Source organism: Typha latifolia, chromosome 7 (assembly GCF_019914945.1).
Source record: "Typha latifolia isolate L0001 chromosome 7, TyphaL0001v2, whole genome shotgun sequence".
Taxonomy (NCBI): domain Eukaryota; kingdom Viridiplantae; phylum Streptophyta; class Magnoliopsida; order Poales; family Typhaceae; genus Typha; species Typha latifolia.
The window spans coordinates 1,623,440-1,642,786 of record NC_133092.1 but is presented as its reverse complement, the minus strand read 5'-3'; the positions used below and the strand labels follow the sequence as shown (position 1 = coordinate 1,642,786).

At 36.2% G+C, this 19,347-nt stretch overlaps 1 protein-coding gene across 3 annotated transcripts; it reads right to left on the bottom strand.

Moving 5' to 3' along the window:
* Positions 1-3,163: 3,163 nt before the first annotated feature.
* LOC140792608 (probable pre-mRNA-splicing factor ATP-dependent RNA helicase DEAH9) lies at positions 3,164-16,310 on the bottom strand. Of its 3 annotated transcripts, none has more exons than XM_073143700.1 (23): positions 16,125-16,310; positions 15,866-16,010; positions 15,237-15,311; positions 14,453-14,542; positions 14,201-14,280; positions 13,787-13,856; positions 13,610-13,695; positions 11,565-11,634; positions 11,332-11,427; positions 10,807-10,912; positions 8,785-8,831; positions 8,580-8,663; positions 8,444-8,497; positions 7,977-8,077; positions 7,186-7,288; positions 6,948-7,112; positions 6,177-6,266; positions 6,007-6,078; positions 5,482-5,580; positions 5,306-5,392; positions 4,886-4,939; positions 3,956-4,035; positions 3,164-3,464 (listed from the first exon to the last, which is right to left on the bottom strand). In XM_073143700.1, the coding sequence occupies exons 1-23, from the start codon at positions 16,229-16,231 to the stop codon at positions 3,317-3,319; spliced, it is 2,109 nt and encodes a 702-aa protein (XP_072999801.1). In that variant the 5' UTR covers positions 16,232-16,310; the 3' UTR covers positions 3,164-3,316. The 3 variants fall into 3 exon arrangements, with proteins under 3 accessions (XP_072999801.1, XP_072999802.1, XP_072999803.1); XM_073143701.1 differs by having other exon boundaries at positions 7,186-7,276; positions 16,125-16,309; XM_073143702.1 differs by having other exon boundaries at positions 14,453-14,538; positions 16,125-16,277.
* Between the last annotated feature and the right edge of the window lie 3,037 nt (positions 16,311-19,347).

Sequence of the window (19,347 nt, the reverse complement as noted above, 5' to 3'; positions counted from 1 at the left end):
CAAATATCATATTCTGTTTAACGAAAAAGAGATCTACTTTTGACTACATCCGAAAGAGACACGGATCGGCCTGCATTGGTGTCCCATATTTATTAAAAATCTTCAAAGTAGGTGAAAATTTCAATTGTTACGGCATCTAGACAATATTATTATATATATATATATATATATATATATATATATATATATGTCAAAGATGATCGTATGCTAAGAACGACCTCAAAGTGGTTTTCTCTTCGTTTCTTTTTCTCTTGTCAAAGTTGAACTTCTTAAGTTGAATTTGGAAAAGAAAGGAATTTTCTGAGACTTGAATTTCTTGGTTTCAGGGCATATATTGAATCGCTAGTCTTCACTTTCTTGATAAATGGCGTGCTCGAGGATCCTTGGATCTGCAATATCCTTACTATGTCAACTCTACTCTTAATCTCAACGGGAAGAGAGTGTCCTAGTGAAGGTGTTTAGATATGTTGGTCTCCTCTTAGGTAATGTCATCAGTACGTTCTATCCTAATATCTCGATTTCAAACTGAGGACCCATAGAGCAACCTCTTGGAGAAGAGTGACCAATTTATCTGAAGGTTGCTTATTGCTTCAATATTACAAGTTTTTCTTTGGAAAGTTCATATGGGGACGAGGTTTCGCTATTGCTCCTCTTGGCGGGAGCTGAAGCTATGCCTATCGATGCTGCTGGGGTGATTAGAAGCCTAGTTGCCACGAATAATATATTGTGGCAGCAATGGAAAGCAAGAAATAAGCTGCTCTTTCAAAGGCAGAAGTTCTACATGCCATATGATTTTTTTCACAAAATGCAAGCTCTAGTCGTAGAAGCCTACCGGACCTTTCAGCTTCCCTTAAAAGCCCTGAGACCGTGTAGAGTCACTGGCAGATGATAAACTAACTGGATTTATCGTGGTTTACCTTAAAATCCTGGTGCATTATTCCTGCCCTTTTGTAGTTTTTTTCTTTCAAAAAGGCTAACTTTATTCTTTATCTTATATATAATATCATGCACTTTTCGTACACCCCACTAGTTCAATAATGTGGATATGATTCCGGAGCACTTCTACGGATACCTTTGTGATAGATAAATATTGATTTACAACGAAAGAAATGCATGCACGATAAAAGTGTTATTCCTTGAATTACGTGAAGGAAGCAAATAGGAAGTGCTCCCACTTGCAATTCTGTGACTCATCTTATCCTCTTCAAAGAACCGCAAAAGCTAGTTATTGTAACATCTTATCCAGCAACGAAGCTACCTCATGAGATGTACAACTAATCCAACTTCCAGATTTATCGAGTAGGATCTCTTCAAAATTGAGAAAGCTCATCCAGCATGCATTCCCACCGTAAACATCAGCCATTGAGGTGTCCTGCCATATGTCGATCCACATAGTATTAATTTGACCATCAAACAAATGTCATCCACCATTAGTTTATACTTACTACTACACCTATTCGATAGTCTTGAGATGCCACTGGGATCAGCAACAACGAGATATAACCACTACCATATTAATTAGTTCTAGTATAACTATAAAAATTCCAATGCTAAATCATGAGCTCCACTCATATTTGATAGGTTATTTAAGTCCACGTGTACTATATGGGCAGTAAATTATTAATTTTCCAAAAGTAATCGATAAACAATATACAAATTCTATGGTGGATTTATTATATACAAGTGAGCAGTTCAAAGCCAGCCAGAATTGAAAGCCTTCTATTGCTTAATCATTATCATCAACTAAGAAATAAACATCTATTTGATGTGAATGTTAAAAAAAGGATAATAACCATAAATATTGAGCAATTGGGTCCTATCTTTTCTTTAAACCATGTTGCATAAATATTTTCGAATTCAATTCTCGCCGATTTAATTAGTACATAATTATAATTTTATTTCTATTTTTTTGTTTTTAAAAAGAAGAAACAATTTGACATACTCTTCAAATTATGAATTATAAAATAATTATTTGCCACCTAAGTACCAAACCCAATTCATGAAATATCTAAAGCATCCCTAGCCGTAATTTTATTCATATTGCGTGGATGGAGTACTTTTATCCAATTCCGAGCATATTGGGGAGCACACGTGGCATGTCTATCCAGGAGAGAGTCTAGATGCCCACCTGGGTACACATGCTGCAAACTTATTCAGATACTTTCCTATTGCCCAAGTGGTAGTGGTCTGGTGGTGCACAAGACAAAATACAGTAGGACTGACACGTGTATGCAAGTTAGCTGAATAAAGCCAAGGATGCCCCATTTTAATAGTCAGGAAATGGCAGCGTACCACGTAATCTACGATTCGATGCGTGGAGCAAATGCAATCCGTATCACAATTCACAGGAGACGACGCCATAGATATCATTTTGGAAACTAGATGCCACATGGACATTGCTCAAACCTCAGAAAAATTGCTTCCTGGAGATCCATAGCATTGTACCGGAACTTTTGTAAATGCCAAAGTTATAAGGAAAGGATTTTGGTAATTAGCTTTAGGGGAAGGACTACGAGGGAATGGCTCGAGCTCTCTCCTGGACTTTTATCTCCTTTGACTAACGTAAGCAACTCTTGCTGCTGCTCCTGATAATAAAGATGTCCATATGAACGTGTGTAAACATCACATTTCTATTAATTATTAAAATAAAATCAGAGTGAAGTAGCAACACATCTCTTTTTGTTACTGAGTCCATTTCTTGTTGTGCCCCCTCCGGGGCCGTAACCTCATATTATTAGAATTAGTGATACTCTGAGATAATTTCCAGTTCAATTGCCCGCAGATACTGCCCCTATTCAATTAGCTTATTTCATTGAGCTGGAAACTGTTCAAGTAGTATCTCTGGAAGTATATGACGCTGAACAGAAGCCTAGACATGAAACAGTACCTTTTCACGACAAGCAGCAACGGAGTAGTGATAGGAGTCTATTTATTTCCAACTAAAATTAACTTAAGAATAACGAAAAGTCTCTAGGTTGACTTGTAATGCCCAAATTATACTGCCAAAAGGCACTTTTCACTTAAAATAATCTTGAGTTGGGCAACAATGATGCCATACCCTGCCATATAAAATGGATCAACCAATAAAACATTTTTCATGAAGTCATTCACGATGCGAAATAATATCAACATCAAACTCTGGTAATAATATACAGGCACCATCTGCAAAATTTCATTATCCTGAACAGCAACTTGATTTAAATTATCAATTTTGTAGTTTTTAAGAAGTTTGATCCAAAAGCATCGACGATGCATGCAAGTGTACAACAATAAGTCAAGGGCCAAAATTAACTTAACATGTTGCACTATCACTCTATCAGTAGGGGACAGGATTCGGCTGCCGTAGGTGATAAAAATGTGGTGCAGCTTCAGTAAGCCAGGATGGATCAATCGCAATGACATTGCGCATGTAGTGCTTGTCAGTTGACATCAGAGAATGGTAAATCACCCACTTTGGATTAACCCTGTATATAATTCATATCAGACGGTAATGCACCAAAAAACAATGATGAAACAAAATATGACAAGAAAGATGGGCATAATATGCCAATGTTATATTTTAGGATACTGTTGCGATATGAAAACATGGTACTTTGATTTAACGAGTAAATGATCAGTTAAGACATGAAAGTTAAAACCCCACTTCAGGAAAAGAAAGCAATTGTCACAGCCAGTAATAAACTAATAGTCAATTTGCATAACATTTCCTTACATTTGATATGAGAGATCAACATAGCACTATGAAAAGAAAGCAATTGTCCAGGTTAGCTTTTCTGAAGGCTAAATATTGTTTAAATTTTAAAAATTGCAACACATTAATTGCAGGAAAGGATACTTCACCCAAAGAGAGGGTGACATATTCATTTAACAAGTAAATGATAAGATATGGATACAAAAACTACATACAAATGTAAAGAGCCTAACTGCACTGAACGTAAAAAGTTGTCAAACCCACCTGAAGAGCACGGAAGATGGATGAATGTAGACTTCTTGCGAACCCCTAATAGTTTTGTACATTCCGTTCTGACTGTACTCCTACAGGTGTATCGCACAAAGTTACCAAAGCCAAATAAAAGTTCCATCTTAAATTGTCAAAAACAATCAATACATATGAAAGAGTTCTTAATCTCAATTATATGCAAGTAACATAAAACAGATGTCGCATAAATCTGAAGCCACAAAAAACGTAAGGAAAGCAATTCAGCAAACTAACATCAAAATTCTTGCATGAAATAATCGTTATTATGTATGAGGTTCTAAAGGAAGCACTAGATGGTGAATAGTACAAATTCTAGATATTGTAAAATTCTGCAATATGAGGGGAGTTTATTTTGAAGTATGAAGATATATAAAGTTCACCAATTCAAGGGGAGTCTATTTAGAGCTCCACAATGTTCCTACTTATACAGAGAAAAGGTTGCTATTTCCTAGAAACTATAAAAGAACTTAAGGCGAAAAATATTAAAATAGAACTTCATGCAAATTATCCTCCTATTACCAGAAAAAAGAAGAGCTGAAAATCACTTAGCTTGAGCCTACATACATGACTGCACTAGGTACTCATTGTAATGCAAGTTAAATGAAGCCGAGTTACACAAGTAACATGAGAAGAAAAGTAAAAGAGGTGGTATCCTGGCAATTATTGATAATGCCAAAAACGGTTTGACATGCCAAAGCACGAAAGACTAAAATATCATGCTTGATATGCAGACTCCTTTTCTTATTCTATTATACATATTTAAAGACCTATGTGTGTGGACACACCGCTACATGTATATAAACAAGATAGTCTCCCAATACTTAGATTCTTGGACATGTGTGTGTATGCACCTGAGGCTGACTTTCAAAAGGAGGAAAATTTCAAAGAATACAAATGGCAACTTACCTCCAAACGACAAGCATGAGCAAAAAATCCAGCAATAATGGCCTTCCTCAGTATCTGTAAGACATGCAGCAGTAATCTCATAAGTACAGACAAAGCAAAAGATTAACTACTATGGTGTAGTCAGTAAACATGACAATAACACAACAGTCTAACATCATTTAGGATATTTAAGCTCTTATTCAAACACACATCACATATATCGTGAAAGGGGCTACAACAACAGAGAGATGACATATGAGTTAGTAATTCAAACTCGACATCAAATATGCTATGCAAGCCATCAAGATGATCTTACACAGCAACAATTGAAGGATCACCAACAGAGAAAACTATAATAGTGAAGTGCTGATATTAGTAAATACCCTAAAGCCATTTACTGACAAAAAGAAATGTCCAAGCATGGAAAAACAAGTAGAATACCTGCATGTCTCCTTCACATGATTTAAGGACTAAACCAAGCCGTTTCAATAGCCTGCCAAGTTGCGCCCTGATATCAACAACCTTCTTCTGCACAAGCAATTTGTTTCATCACTTTACTGTGAAGACTGAAGAAGGAAGACATACACATGAAATATAATGTTAACGATGATATGCACCATAGATTGGTAATTAATGAAGTTTTTGTAGCACCACTTTGATGATGTGCCAGATTGAAGAAATCCTTTATAGACATTCAGGTATGTAACATGATCCCCCTGCACATAACCAATTAGACATGACTAACGGGGTTACAGAAAACGAAAAAAAGAAAAACAATGAGAATAGACATGAAGTCCTAATAAAATAAATATGAAGATGAAAAATGCAGAAGATAAAAGGGGTTGGAAAACTTAATTTTTATCAGAAGAAATGCAAATGCAAGCCAGTAGCTATGGTGCAGTCCTCTTCCAGTGAGCAAATAATAAATTGATATTCAATGAAGCAGAAAAACCGATTCATACATTTAACTTGCTTGAACATTCCATCAAGAACTAAAAATGAAAGTAGTACAGGTCAACATCTAACAATATGTGCTACATTTTAAGATTCAACTCCAACTTGTGAAGGATATCAAAGTTGACTATGTTAAATAACAAAAACTGAAGTATGATATGGTCATATATCCATTAATTTTTGCAAACCTCGGCAGCAGCAAAACGCAGCTTTACTTCATCAAATTCCTTCTGCACTCCCCTAACAGAAACCCAGATAGACTACAGGAGCAGCCATATGTGTAAAGAATGATGCTAACTATATGTAAGAAAATATTAAATGGAAAAAAAGAGTATTTCGAAGATGCAATAAGATTAACCTGAACAGACAGAATTGCTGCTACAGTTATTATCTCCTCTGAACACCCAAAATCATTTGCTGATAAGATCATTTTTGATATCATAGGGTCCTGAAAATTATGGTTTCATTTATACATTCTGACAATACAAAGAGTTGCACTTAACGAAAGTGGAACGAATGCTATTAAATAATGACATATGAAGTCATGAACTAGTATATGCAAGTATTTAGAACTAAAAATATATTGCATCAAACGATGCATGACAATGCAATTAAGTAAAACAAGTGTAAGAGAAACATCGAGTGCTAAATGATCAAAAGCTCGAAAGGATTGTGACAAGAAATCCTAATATGGGCCTTCAGTAACGTATAATAGAACCTAACCGATCTAATAGGAGATATCTAATTTGACTTATTTTTATTCTCCCAAAAGTTTCCAAGAGGAAGATAAGCAATTGAAGGGAGAACTCCTCTCAGAAAATCATAGTCAAATGACTCAAATGAGTCTCATTTTATTCACATGGCTTTTCTATTTCCATTCTGAGAAAATATGCAAAGGAAGTGTCTGACATGTGTCTGGGGATATGATATGGAAGTATAGAAGTATCCACCTATATCCTACAATTGGATTAGGTTACTTCACAAGATACAACAGGTTTAACTTTCCCTAGATTGAATTGAAAGTATTACTTCCCAAATAGATCAGGAGCCAAACTATTGAAAGTAAAAAAGGTAACCACCTTAATTCTTAAGATAAATATATCAGCAAAGAAATGAGGTTAAATCATACCAAAGGAATCTCAGAAACTTGAAAACCAACAGGTGATGTAAGTTTGCCATCTTCGTCAAGGATTCCAAGAGAGTAAAGAACTTCAAGAGCTCGCACCATAGCCTCTGGTGGTGGAGAAGCCAGCCAATTAAAACCCAAAATATTATCTATTCCTAAAGCCTTTAGCTGCAAAATAAAACCTTGCATCACTACAATGGCCTAAAGCAAAGGAAATCAGAAATTGTAAAGACAGACATACTTGTATTACACATGAGACAAGATTAGATCTTTGCATTTCTGGGATTCCTTCTGGCTGCATTTCCTTGACATAATAGTCTTCCGTATAGAGCCTGGTACAAGTGCTAGCAAATAAAAAAAAACATTGCAGAAAATGAAGCATAACCATAATATTAAGGCTTTGGACATTTCATGGAAGCTCAGGAAGCTGCAGGACAGTGAGACAAGCCTACCTCCAAATTTAAAAACATTGATTCACATAAAAACAGTTAGCAAAATACAGAATAGGAAACAAAAAAGGCAAAGAAGTTCAAATAATTGCAATCAAATATTATTTCAATCAAGATAAATAAAGCTAACATACTAAGTTCACCTTGAGTAATGTGTATTGAAGGCCAGTAAAAATCAAGAGAAATAACATGAGGCAACTTTTGTGATTCAATTAAATACTGCATGACAATATTAACCCATAAAAATTAAAATGGCTGATGGCTGATGACTGGATATTAGCTTAAGTTTCTTGATGAGGAAAATAGCATGAAAGGGGTCTGGAGGAAGCCTTGTTGACCATTAGAAAACTAAGCTCCTGCCGCAGGATGAAGTGCTCCAAGATTCTCTCAATGCTAGATAAAGTTACATAACTAACTAGAATAGTATTGAATCATCATAAAACATTCATATATCTAAACTTATAACAATAAGGAAAAGTATGTCTATAAACAAAGACATGCTAAAAGTATGAGATATCACATCTTACGACATTAATGACTTCATAAATGTTACTAATGATTAAGCTCTTTAATCAAAAGATACCTAAAGCACTTTCCTGGCCGCACTCTTCCAGCTCTCCCTGCCCTTTGCCTTGCAGAAGCCTTCGATATAGGTGCTACCACCAAATTCTCGATATCAGACATCTAACAAGAAAATTTGACTGATATATTATCACAAGAAACTCTATAGAGTTTGAGAGCAGCTATAGCCTTAGCTAGTTCATGTACAAAGAAGCGTAAATATAAAAACTTAACAAACACGTATGTGAATAAATACCACAACATAAGCTTTTCGAGTTCAGTCCCAACTATTTGGGTCGGTTATGTGGATCTTCTAATGTACAGCACATGCCCTCTTAGTATGTATATTTGAAAGGCCTCTTAAGGTGCTTCATTAGACAACTACAATGGCCTGATATCACACCTTCTTATGGTAGAATGGCCGATTATGTTGACATATCTATTTTGATAAACAATCATCAACAAGAAAATAAAGGATGTAAACATTACCGGGTTATAAAACCGTTGCTTTGAGAATCCACTATCCACAACATATACCACTCCCTGCAAAAGATTGGTAATATAGATTAAAATCTACATTATATATGTTACAAACTTACAATTATTAGAACAGAATAAGCATTACCTCCAAAGTCAGTGATGTTTCAGCAATATTTGTCGATATAACAACTTTCCTCTTTCCCTTCGATGTTGGAGCAAAAATGAGATCCTAAAAACAACAAAATAATGAAATACTAAATTACTAATATACAAGCTAAAATGACACTTTTGTCAACTACATAACTAATAAGTATCTGTTGATTTCACACATTATGCCCAGACTACTTTACCTGCTCTCCGCGTGGAAGTCCAGAGTATAGAGGCAAAACCAACAAGTCTGGAAATAAAGCATTTAGTTATATTGTTTTAGTACTCCATTTATTCATTCAAGCATGGTGAACGAAATGCTAATTCCCAATTTACATACAAATAAAAAATTTAAAAAAAGTGCAAGTAATAAGTTGACTGCGCCACGTATATAACAGAGCTTACTACATAGTACATGCCACCTAAAGTCAGTAATATAAAGGCATGTTATACATGTCCAATATGGACATTATCAAACATGTATAAGAACCAACCGATTACGTGAATAATGCGCATGTTTTGCAACCTAAGAATTTCTAGAGTAATTGACTAAAATTCTGTAAAATCTGGAAGTCAGTAATATAAAGGCATGTTATACATGTCCAATATGGGCATTATCAAACATGTATAAGAACCAACCGATTATGTGAATAATGCGCATGTTTTGCAACCTAAGAATTTCTAGAGTAATTGACTAAAATTCTGTAAAATCTGGAAGTTCTAATTTCCAACACATGTTTGGGTGTCAAAACAAAGTAACAACAAACTCTACTCTGATCTCTGTAATTATTACACAGAGATTGTCGAAAGACCAACACCTCTCCCCTCAACCCACCCCACCCATACTATCAACTGGTGCCCTGGAGTGTTCTCTAGCTGGAGACCATGCGAGTCGCAAGTACAATGCCAGCAAGGTCTCAACCCATCTCTCTGATGAGCTTGTGGATCACAGGTGGGGGATCAAGCTCACATGTCAGTGGTGGGAGATGGAACTCATGAGTCATTGTTAGGAGATTGGCTCTTTCTCTAAAAAAGTGGAATTCTAAGGATTTGTTGCTGGAGGACCAATCAACATCCTAATCACATGTACATTTTAACCCCAACAATTCAAATTAAATCATACAAAGGCTCCACCTCTACAACCCATAATGTACCATTCCTTGGTACGATTGACACGGCATCAACCCCATTTCCTATTATTAATTGACATCAACTTGAAGAGGAAAGCAAAGGGTGGTGCCAAATGAATAGTGCCGAATGGAAGCAAGTGAAAGTAGAAACATTGGCAAAGAACTTCACCTGCTTTCAAGCCCGTAGAAGAATGGGCAAAGTAAGAACTTCACTTGCTTTCAAGACCAGCTTATAGACTTGCCAGTATGCTAGTCAATGAGCTTGTTGGTGTAGAGGTTAGATGGTGAGGTGTGAAGGTGGGCGGGATGGGTGGAGTAGGGGAGTGAGGGAAGAGTTGCGAAATAGGGAAAAGGAAGAAGCAAAAATATTACTCTAGAATTGATTTCTATTTTATAATACCAAACACTAAAATTTGAAATGATTACCATATGAATAATTACTATAGTCATTTGTATGACCATCCAAATTCTCTAGTTTTTGGAGACCTGGAATCTAAATTCAGAGCATCTAAACAAGCACTTACTTATTTTCATTACTCTACAAATTAACTAGAATAAGACCCATATTAAGAAACCTTACTGAGGAAAAAAGATCTGGCCAAAATGAGATTTACCATTTTGTGGATCAAAGGTTGATATAATTAACAATCCTAGTTGTGTTTCAGGAATTGTGAAGCCAAAAAAGTTATAGGTCAATCATTACTCTGCTGGACATACCCAGGAAGGTGTTATGCTTCTCAGGTCAGCTCTAATAAGTAATAACTAACTTGCTCATAGTAAGCCAGGGGTAAAAATAAGTGGAGTTCAAGGATTTTATGTTTACTTGTCACTTTGTCAGTCTATCCTGTTACAAAAAATGGACACAAATGACCGTTATCTTCAATAATAACATGCTCCCCCCAAGAAACAGGACCCAGTCACAGATATAACCTCACTTTCCTGGAGGTAAGGAAGCGCACATTATTTCCACCCCAGACCCTACATTAGTGGGAGCCTCCTTCAGCAGGAGTCACATTCTGGTGCTTTTGTAGTTGTATTCACCATTTCATATTCGGTTTGACGTGCCATATAAACCTAAACAAGATGCCAAATTACCCGTATAGCGACCCCCACGGTGTTGAGCTTCTTCCACAATCAACTTTACGGCAGCATCAATATCATCTTGACCTGTAAGAAACACTAGAATATCGCCAGGTGGCTCCTGCAAATACCAACATATAACTCAAGATGAATTTTTCATTAACTTTGAATATGAAAGCAGAAACACTAGTATCCTACAATATGACATGGAAGTTCAACTCTTTATAATTGAACAAAGGTGCCCACACAGTCTGGATTTTAGAGAAAAGTAACTCCAATGTAAATTATGATGATAGGTGCACTACTAAACAAAGAATCTTCTTTTATTCTTTATAATCTAAAACAGCAAACTGAAAACCCAGAGTCTTCTGCCAGAGGAAGAATACAGAAATGAAAACGACTGGATCTGGCGATAATCTAAACTCAAATTGTAGATCCTCTATGGCATTTGATTTACAAGGTTCCACAAAGGCTTATGATACAATATCTGCTAAGTCAAGACAAGTTAATTACTTCTAAATTCCAGTAAGCAGGTACAACCTTTTCATGAATTAAAAGCACAGTGTTAACGACAGCTTGCAAGTAGTCAGCAACAGGCTCCTCAACATAATTAATTTCCACAGTGTATCCTCTGCCCTGTATGATCAAAATTAATTAGCTCTAACATCCGCCCCCTACAATAATGAACAAGTCAGAAGTCGTAAAAAAATTGAGACAAAAAACCATTTCGTTAGATATAACACTTATCCCCAGGATTATCATCATAAACATACTTCAACAGAAAGTATGGCTGGTAGCTGATTAGGTGCAGAATCTCCAGTACACTGCCCAAGAGTCTTCCTTCTGCATGCAACAGAAAATAACTTGAAAACCTGAGGGCAAATGCAGAAAAAATCATGCTAAATCTATTGGAAAAAAGTTTCATTGCATCATTATGAAATATTTAACCAGTATGTTGATCATATATAGGGTACTTAAGGTATGGTTTGAACTTTTTAGGAGAATAGGTTGAACAGATTGTGGTGAAAGTAAATCACTACCAAAGTCAGAATTTTCTAAATACAGTTACAACTTATGAAAATGACACTGAGGAACACTCAAGTGAAGAAGCACAAACTTTGAGAGCAAATTACTTTCACCAAAAGGGGTTCAACACCAACCTAGTCCTCTAAAAAGTTGGAACCTCACCTGTTCCAACAAGTTTAAAAACAAGACCTGTCTTGCAAACAGTTGCAACAAAGTTACATGCAGAATGTACAATGAAATGGGGAAAAAAGAAGAGAAAAGGCACCTGGAACAAACGTGAAACAAGTGACAACAAATGGCAACCCAAGCAGAAATTGTAAGAAACTAATATGAAGAGTTCTCTGCAAGATCTGATACTAATATCCTATGTACTTACTTGTGCTTGCCCTTACTTTCAGACTTTTAATTTTTAAATTTCCTGATTGTTTCTCAGAAAAAAAAAAAGGTGCTCCAAAATATGTATTTCAAATAACTAGTATGGTAGTGATTAGTTTGAGCTTGTTTTGGCCCTCTTTACCACCGTTCCTAGATGCAGCTGTCTGGACATTCAGAAAGTAAGCATTGAATATCAAGATTTTCCCATTAGAAGAAATAATCTTCTTGTAGGCATACAGCCAACCAGAGAAATCAACCATCAAAATAACATAACCATATACGAATTTGTACTGTTTTTATTAGCATAAATTATATAAGGATACTAGTAGAAGGTCAACTGGTTAAAAAGGTTTACAGAGTCAAAAGTCCTATGTTATAAATTATCCTTCTAAAAACATACGAGAGAGCATCCTTTAGTTTCCCCCTGGTTGCAAAGTTTTCTCAGTTCCAATAGCTTCCGTATCTCTTACTTTCTTCAATGAATCCTAAACAGCATCAGCAATAACAACTTATAACAAAACTCACCAGATTTTTAGAGTCTACCAAATGAACAATGTACTCGTCCCTCAATTGCAGTATAATACCTACAACAACAACCCTAGTAGTCTAATGTTAAAGTTCTCCGAATATTCTATTGCAGACCTAGTTAAAGTAAGAAACTTTAATGCGTAATTGTGTAGATTTAAGAAAATGTGAGAAATGAAGTGAATGAATAGAGTAATGGTGCATATTAAAAAATATATAAAAGAATTAAATGTGGATGCATTAAAATTTTATATCACCATCCCAATCCTTGCATGTATGCTCTTGTGTCAAACCAAAATGTGCAAACATGACTACAGTGCTGATTAGAACTTTTAGGCTACATTTGCAACTCTTGTAACTTACTATAATATTACAGAAGATGACTTTAAAGTTGTTGTGAACACACAATGGCCGCTACTTCAAGCTATCACTAATACAATACCATCCTTCAACAGGTAAAAGGGCTCACAACTTTCCCAACTTTAAATCCTAGTTAGCACTTGTACTTTGCAGCCACTCAAAAGGTACAAAATATTAGTCTTGATACTATCAGTTGCAATTCAGTAAATAACAGATAACCTATTTGGCAAAGATCAGCACCATCAGCATGCTCTAAAATACAAAAAATTGCTTCAAAAATAAATCAGACTATTCAAGGTTTCTTCGGTATAAAGTAAAGTAGGCACACAATGGAGTGTCAACACAAGTGCATGCTGCCACGAACATGTGCAGGGCAGCCACATTTATTTTGATACTTACAATTAAATATATATTCATCCATAAACAGTATAAAGACAACACTCATAAATATACACATATGGGCGATGCCAATAGAGCTTACAAGTCAAAAGAAGACAAAAAAAAATCCATTCTTACTGGATATGGGCAATACCTAGTATTAAAAAAGGTTGACATGGATTTTGCTTCAATTGTTGCAGAAGAAATGATTATACGTAACTCAGACCTACGGCGTTGGATCTGGCATATTCATGAAAGAGTATTAGCTTTCAGAGGATGTAGTAATGAGGAGCAATAACGAAAGGAAGTACTAGGAAAAAAACAGCAGTACCTTTTTCAACAGGCCTAGTAACATATCTGTTGAAAGGGATCTTTCATGAGCCTCATCAACCATTATGACACTAGTAGATATATGTGGTTCAGATAAAGGGGAGTATGTAAACTGTAAGCTCTATAAAAAAAGTAATTTGAAGTAGCTAAAGTACTGAATTTCCATGATCACTCATGTAAAGTAAGCAAAATTAGAAAGAAGGCAGCCATACATGGTTGTGGTATTGACTAAATTTTTGATACTTTATAGCTACAGAAAGAATTATTTCACACTAAAGTTCTCAGATTGCTGCAAGGATAGAAAGCTTATTAAGGCAGATAAATTATACATGTTTAATGGAGATTTAAAGCAAATCCAGTAAAACAACTCTTTTCACTAGCAACCGTAAATTAGAAAGGAACAATCCTGATATACCTATATTTGGTCAGAAGTGGATCATCCATCATTTCTCTAAGCAAGACCCCATCAGTGAGAAACTTGATCAATGTTATACCCTGGATTATTATGCATAAAATTTCAATCAAGGGAAAATATTGAAGAGAACTCCAAAATAGAATTTTGTGTCCATGCTATAGAGTTTAACAATAAATAGTCAGAAGCTTCCATACTTCCTCATCCTAAAAAGGATAACCCCAACAAAGAAAGTGAGCAAACAATGTTTCTTACAGGATTTGTTTGATCATCGAAACGTATTGTATATCCAACTTCTTCTCCAAGCTTGACGCCCATCTCTTCAGCTACCCGTGAAGCAACTGACTTAAAATACACTAGTAAATATTAATTTAAATAAAAAAAAGAACCTCCAAGAAATAAGGAAAAGGCAGACAAAGAACACTACAAGATCACCAAATGGCTATTTAACTGATGTTTAAATTATATGAAATGGCTGAAACTTGGCAGATCCCCAGATAATCGACAACATGAAACTTGACAGGTCCCTATATAACTATGTAATAGGACTATTAGCAGAGCTCCGACATGTAACCGGAATTTCATTGTGCAATTGATGTATATCATGCTGAAACAATTTCCAAAGACTATTACACAGCCTACAGGTCTGAATCAGATAATTTTTCAAAAGTCAACTTGCAGAACAACTTCTCCTACTTAGAAGCAAATCCTATCAATCAACATATCATGAATGAGAGTATCATGGATGTGAATCAGCTAGAACATTAGTCGGAGCACAGACCAAATTCTATCAATCTATATATAGGAAATGGCAATATGATATCAATATTAAATGACAAAAAAATGTGCCAAGCATCTCCAGACAAGCAGTAGAGCATACAATATTAAATGACAAAAATAAACTTACGAAAAAACACTCTAAACATTAGTCATATAGGTATTATACAAGGCTCAATAAATTCCACAGCCTTTTAGCCCTAAAATTCAATACAAAACTGAAAGTATTTGAATAGTTTTTAGGGTGCGGTGCAGTTGATACCTGAACAGCCAATCGCCTTGGCTGGGTGCAAGCTATAACTCTACCACCTTCAGCCCAACCAGCCTCCTTAAGATACTGAGGAAAAGAGTTAAAGTTGCAAACCCAGCATAAGGAATACATTTGTCCCTCAACAAAAATCATCATAAAATTATGAAGATGGAAGATTTTTATTTCATGGTAATACGCAAAGAAATTGCACAAAATCCGCAGTTCACAGTATAACTAAATGTACTATATCAACCGGATGATTCTCGGAAGGAGGACAAAAAATCAAAAGTTATTCACATATTCACTCACTAAAACAAGAGGATAAACAGATCCTCTGTGAAGCCCCAAAAATAACTCCAACTAATATCAGAGCAACTAAACAGATAGAGATAACGATAAGATTGAGACATTCCTAGAACAGGAAAACCTCAACTCAAACCAAAGAATTTTATGACAAGAAAAGATTACTAGCTAAAACAACATACAACTCGGTTCCATCTCGATATATTACTCAAATTCTCAAAACAGATTAAATAAAACAGCTGGAAATAACGTACAAGAGAACCCCGTGAAAGCATCTACATCAAGAACACGAGACTCCAAAATGGAAGGAGGATAGAAGGAAAAACCAAGGAGCACACCTGAGGGATCTGAGTGGTCTTTCCGCTCCCCCGTCTCCCCACGATGATGGTGGTGGCATGGTGCTCCACCAAGTAGAGGATCGCGTCGCGGTACTTGTACACCGGCAGCCTCTGCCGTTGCCTCTCCAGGCTCGCGTACCCAAAACTGTCCAAATTCAAGTATCTTGAATCCACTAGGGCAAGAAGAAGCGTTTTGCCGGTGGGAAATGGGGTGCGAGTTGGTAGATTAGAGGAGAGCAAGAGAGGGGAGGAATAGTACCCGGAAGAGGAGGAGGAAGGTGCTGAGACGAAGAGGACTCCGCCTTCCTCGTCGTCGACGAGGCAGGACTTAGGGCGGTCGGAGCCGGGCTTCCAGAACTTGGACATGGTGATTGTTTCTTGAATGAATCGCGCGTCCGGTCACCCGTGAGACGGGAGATTGGTGGAATCGAAGGTACAAGTATAAACCCATAAACCCTCCGTTGGCGCTTTTTACTCGACCCGCAGTTGGGTTCATTTCAAGATCAAAACATTAACATTAGAAAAAGCCCAAATTCACAGCCCATTGACCCTAAAACCAATCGCAATCCAACTCCAATAGGAAGAAAGCCCACCAAACACCCAAACCTGGTGGACATTCGTCTCTCCGAGACTGAGGAGCAATTCGTGCCTGAGATGAATGGGAGAGCCGGAGCGAGCAGAAGATGTTGATTGGGAAATCATATTTGTTTTGACAAAGTGTTACTGAATTCAAAGGTAAAGGTGGTCTTTATATGCAACTTCTTTTCTTTTATCAATGCGATTACACATGGTTTAGTCCTATTTATTTTTCTCAAATGCATCAAAATTTTCCGTAGTAATCTTCAATTGATGGCCGAACAGTGCATAACCATCTCTTCTCGCACTTGCACTGTCAATCTTTGTAGGAAGAAAGATTGGAAATTAGTCTTGCTTTTGGTTTTAATTAAGAATGTAGGAGGATTAGAGAGACCTTAATCTGACTTGCACACCGTTTAAGGGATAGTATAGACTCATAATCTAAGGGAAATCAGAAGAGAAACAGTTCCAATCCAGCTTCACAATTGTTTGGTAATGTCAAAATAAAGAAACAAAACTTTTTCATCTGAAAGAGAAGACATCTTTTAAGCAGGATAAGAGAAGCGAAATAATAATTTGATGAGAAGAATAGATTGTAGTGAGAAGAGAACAAGATACTAAGATTCATACAAAGATATTTTAAAATATACTCTTAATTATAAATTCCATAAACTTACATCAATCCTAAACATTTGATCAATGAAGGATTCAAAGTGTCTACAGTCATTTTCTACTATTTATTGTACTAAGAATGACTGTTACATGTGAATGCTACCAAATACTATCTATTTTCTCTATTTCTTTTTGGAAATTGTGTTCACAGTACTGTAGCATGAGTTGGCCACTACCTATGAACTGCTCTACCCTCTTCAGCTTGCCACTTGCCTTGGAGATTTGAGAACTTCACAATGGTGATATATTGTCACGTTTTGCTTACTGGCTTAAACAAGATTATTTACTGATGGTGCTCTTGCGATGTTGTACCTGGCATTTGTGAGCTCTGAAATATGAGATTCTAAAGAAGGCTGTTTGGTGAAAACAAAAAAGCTTTTGTTAGGACTAGTACCCTAGAAGTAGTGTAATATTGTTTCAGTAGAAGACCATTTGGTAGTAAACCATTTTAGTTACTTTCAGAAAGAAATGAGGCTTCAGTAGAAAGTGAGGTTTGGATTTTTCTTTCATTTATTGGTCATGTTGAGCAGGTATATACTTCATAACTGAAAGACTTAATAAAGAGAATTGGGGTGTATGATGGCTTGTAAGTGATACATATTAGGTATAACTGGTTGGGCCTCTAAACTCATGGAGATCTGAGTCATTTCTTCTTCTTTTTTCTGTCAAGCCAATTAAGACCTTATAGAATCTTTGCGTTTTCCCTTGTTTAGATATTTTCATCTCTTGTATTTCCTACAATTTACTTATACTTGGTTTGAATAGCCCCACAAGTGGTTCATGATCTCTCAAGTGTCGTCTCCAAATTTCCCAGATTTACTAATGAAGTTTCTATCCTCCTGGCATTTTCTCCCTATATTACAAAGTGTTTCTATAGTGGTCCAGACAAGCTTCAATATGACACTGTTACTGTCTCACTTCAGTACCTATCATGTATTCATGTGTAACCTTAGATATAAATTTATCTTACCAAGTGAAGAGATACTAGGTTGTAACACCAGATAAATTAGCAAAATAGTTTTAGAACATCTCTTTCATGTTACTTCTTTGAAGTTTGAGCTGAATGATATACTAGTGAAGGTGGAAGAATTATCTCACAGTACTTAATATCTCTATTACAGGTGACGTGTATGTTGAGCGGAGATGAAGGACAGTGGTACTAATCTCATTAATCACATGCGATACATTGGCGTCGCAAGATGCTGATCGATTTTATTAAAGACTGAAGGTTGCACATGGTGGAAGTTAGTATTTCTAGGGACCATACTTACTTGTGCTAAAATATGAGCTGAGGTTTTGGATATACAGCTGTAGCATATGGGAGCAGAGCTTTGCACATGTAGAGATCCACACACTACAGTGCGAGTTATAATTGGATGCTGTCGTGCAACATGGAATGACCAGTCTTTGTGTTCCCCCCCTCCCCCCCTCTGTGGAAGAACTCAGACTTATCCAACACCAGAATAAGTTAAGTTATTCTTCTGAATCTGAACAGGAATTGGTTGTAATGCAAATTACTGTGTACTTTTTTCCGCATCTGCTTTGGGTCCGGAGACTGGCATTCTTATATGATTTCCATCAGGCAAGGATGAGATCATTCCAGGCTAATATTGGGGTTTAGAACGTCATCGAGTTCTGACACTATTGCCATTACAAAAACTCTCTTCTACAAAAGAGGGAACTTAAGATGTGTCCAGCCATATTCGCTATCCAGGCATTGATATTAAACTTTTTAATCACATTCTAAGATTCAATCCATACTTCTCTTGCTGTGCATCAACTTTTTAGCAAAGTTAACCGAGGTTTAAGAGTGGGAGGAAAATGAATGCAGTTGGATGTCATGGCCACATTGAGTGCGAGAAAGGGTGTGGCCACCCTCGTGTATGTGGCTCCCATTGCCCATTGGGCTCTGTATTGAGTCCCAGGTATGTCTTTTTTCCATCATCCCCACATGCATTGTCTCCTTCTCTGGTTGTACCCCATTAATCGTCCTTGCCTTCTCTCTTCTGTACGGTGGCATCACCAGTTTCCCCACCATAACATTACATATATATATATATATATATATATATATGAAAACTGTGGTTAATAACTTAATATCATTTGATGAAATTTTAGTGGAGAAGTCTAATGTTAGATCCACTGCCTTATCCATTACTGCAGTGAAAATGTGAATAAATTTTGTATAAATTACAGTTTACTTCCTGTTTACTTGGTTCGATTTCAACTTATTC

Bases quoted from the DNA above. Each gene is read 5' to 3' on its own strand.
- LOC140792608 (XM_073143700.1), bottom strand. From the start codon at position 16,231: ATGTCCAAGTTCTGGAAGCCCGGCTCCGACCGCCCTAAGTCCTGCCTC. The intron at 15,312-15,865 runs GTGTGCTCCTTG...TCTTTTCCTCAG, and splicing joins AGACCACTCAGATCCCTCAG to TATCTTAAGGAGGCTGGTTG. The intron at 6,267-6,947 runs GTATGATTTAAC...CATAATTTTCAG, and splicing joins AAGTTTCTGAGATTCCTTTG to GACCCTATGATATCAAAAAT.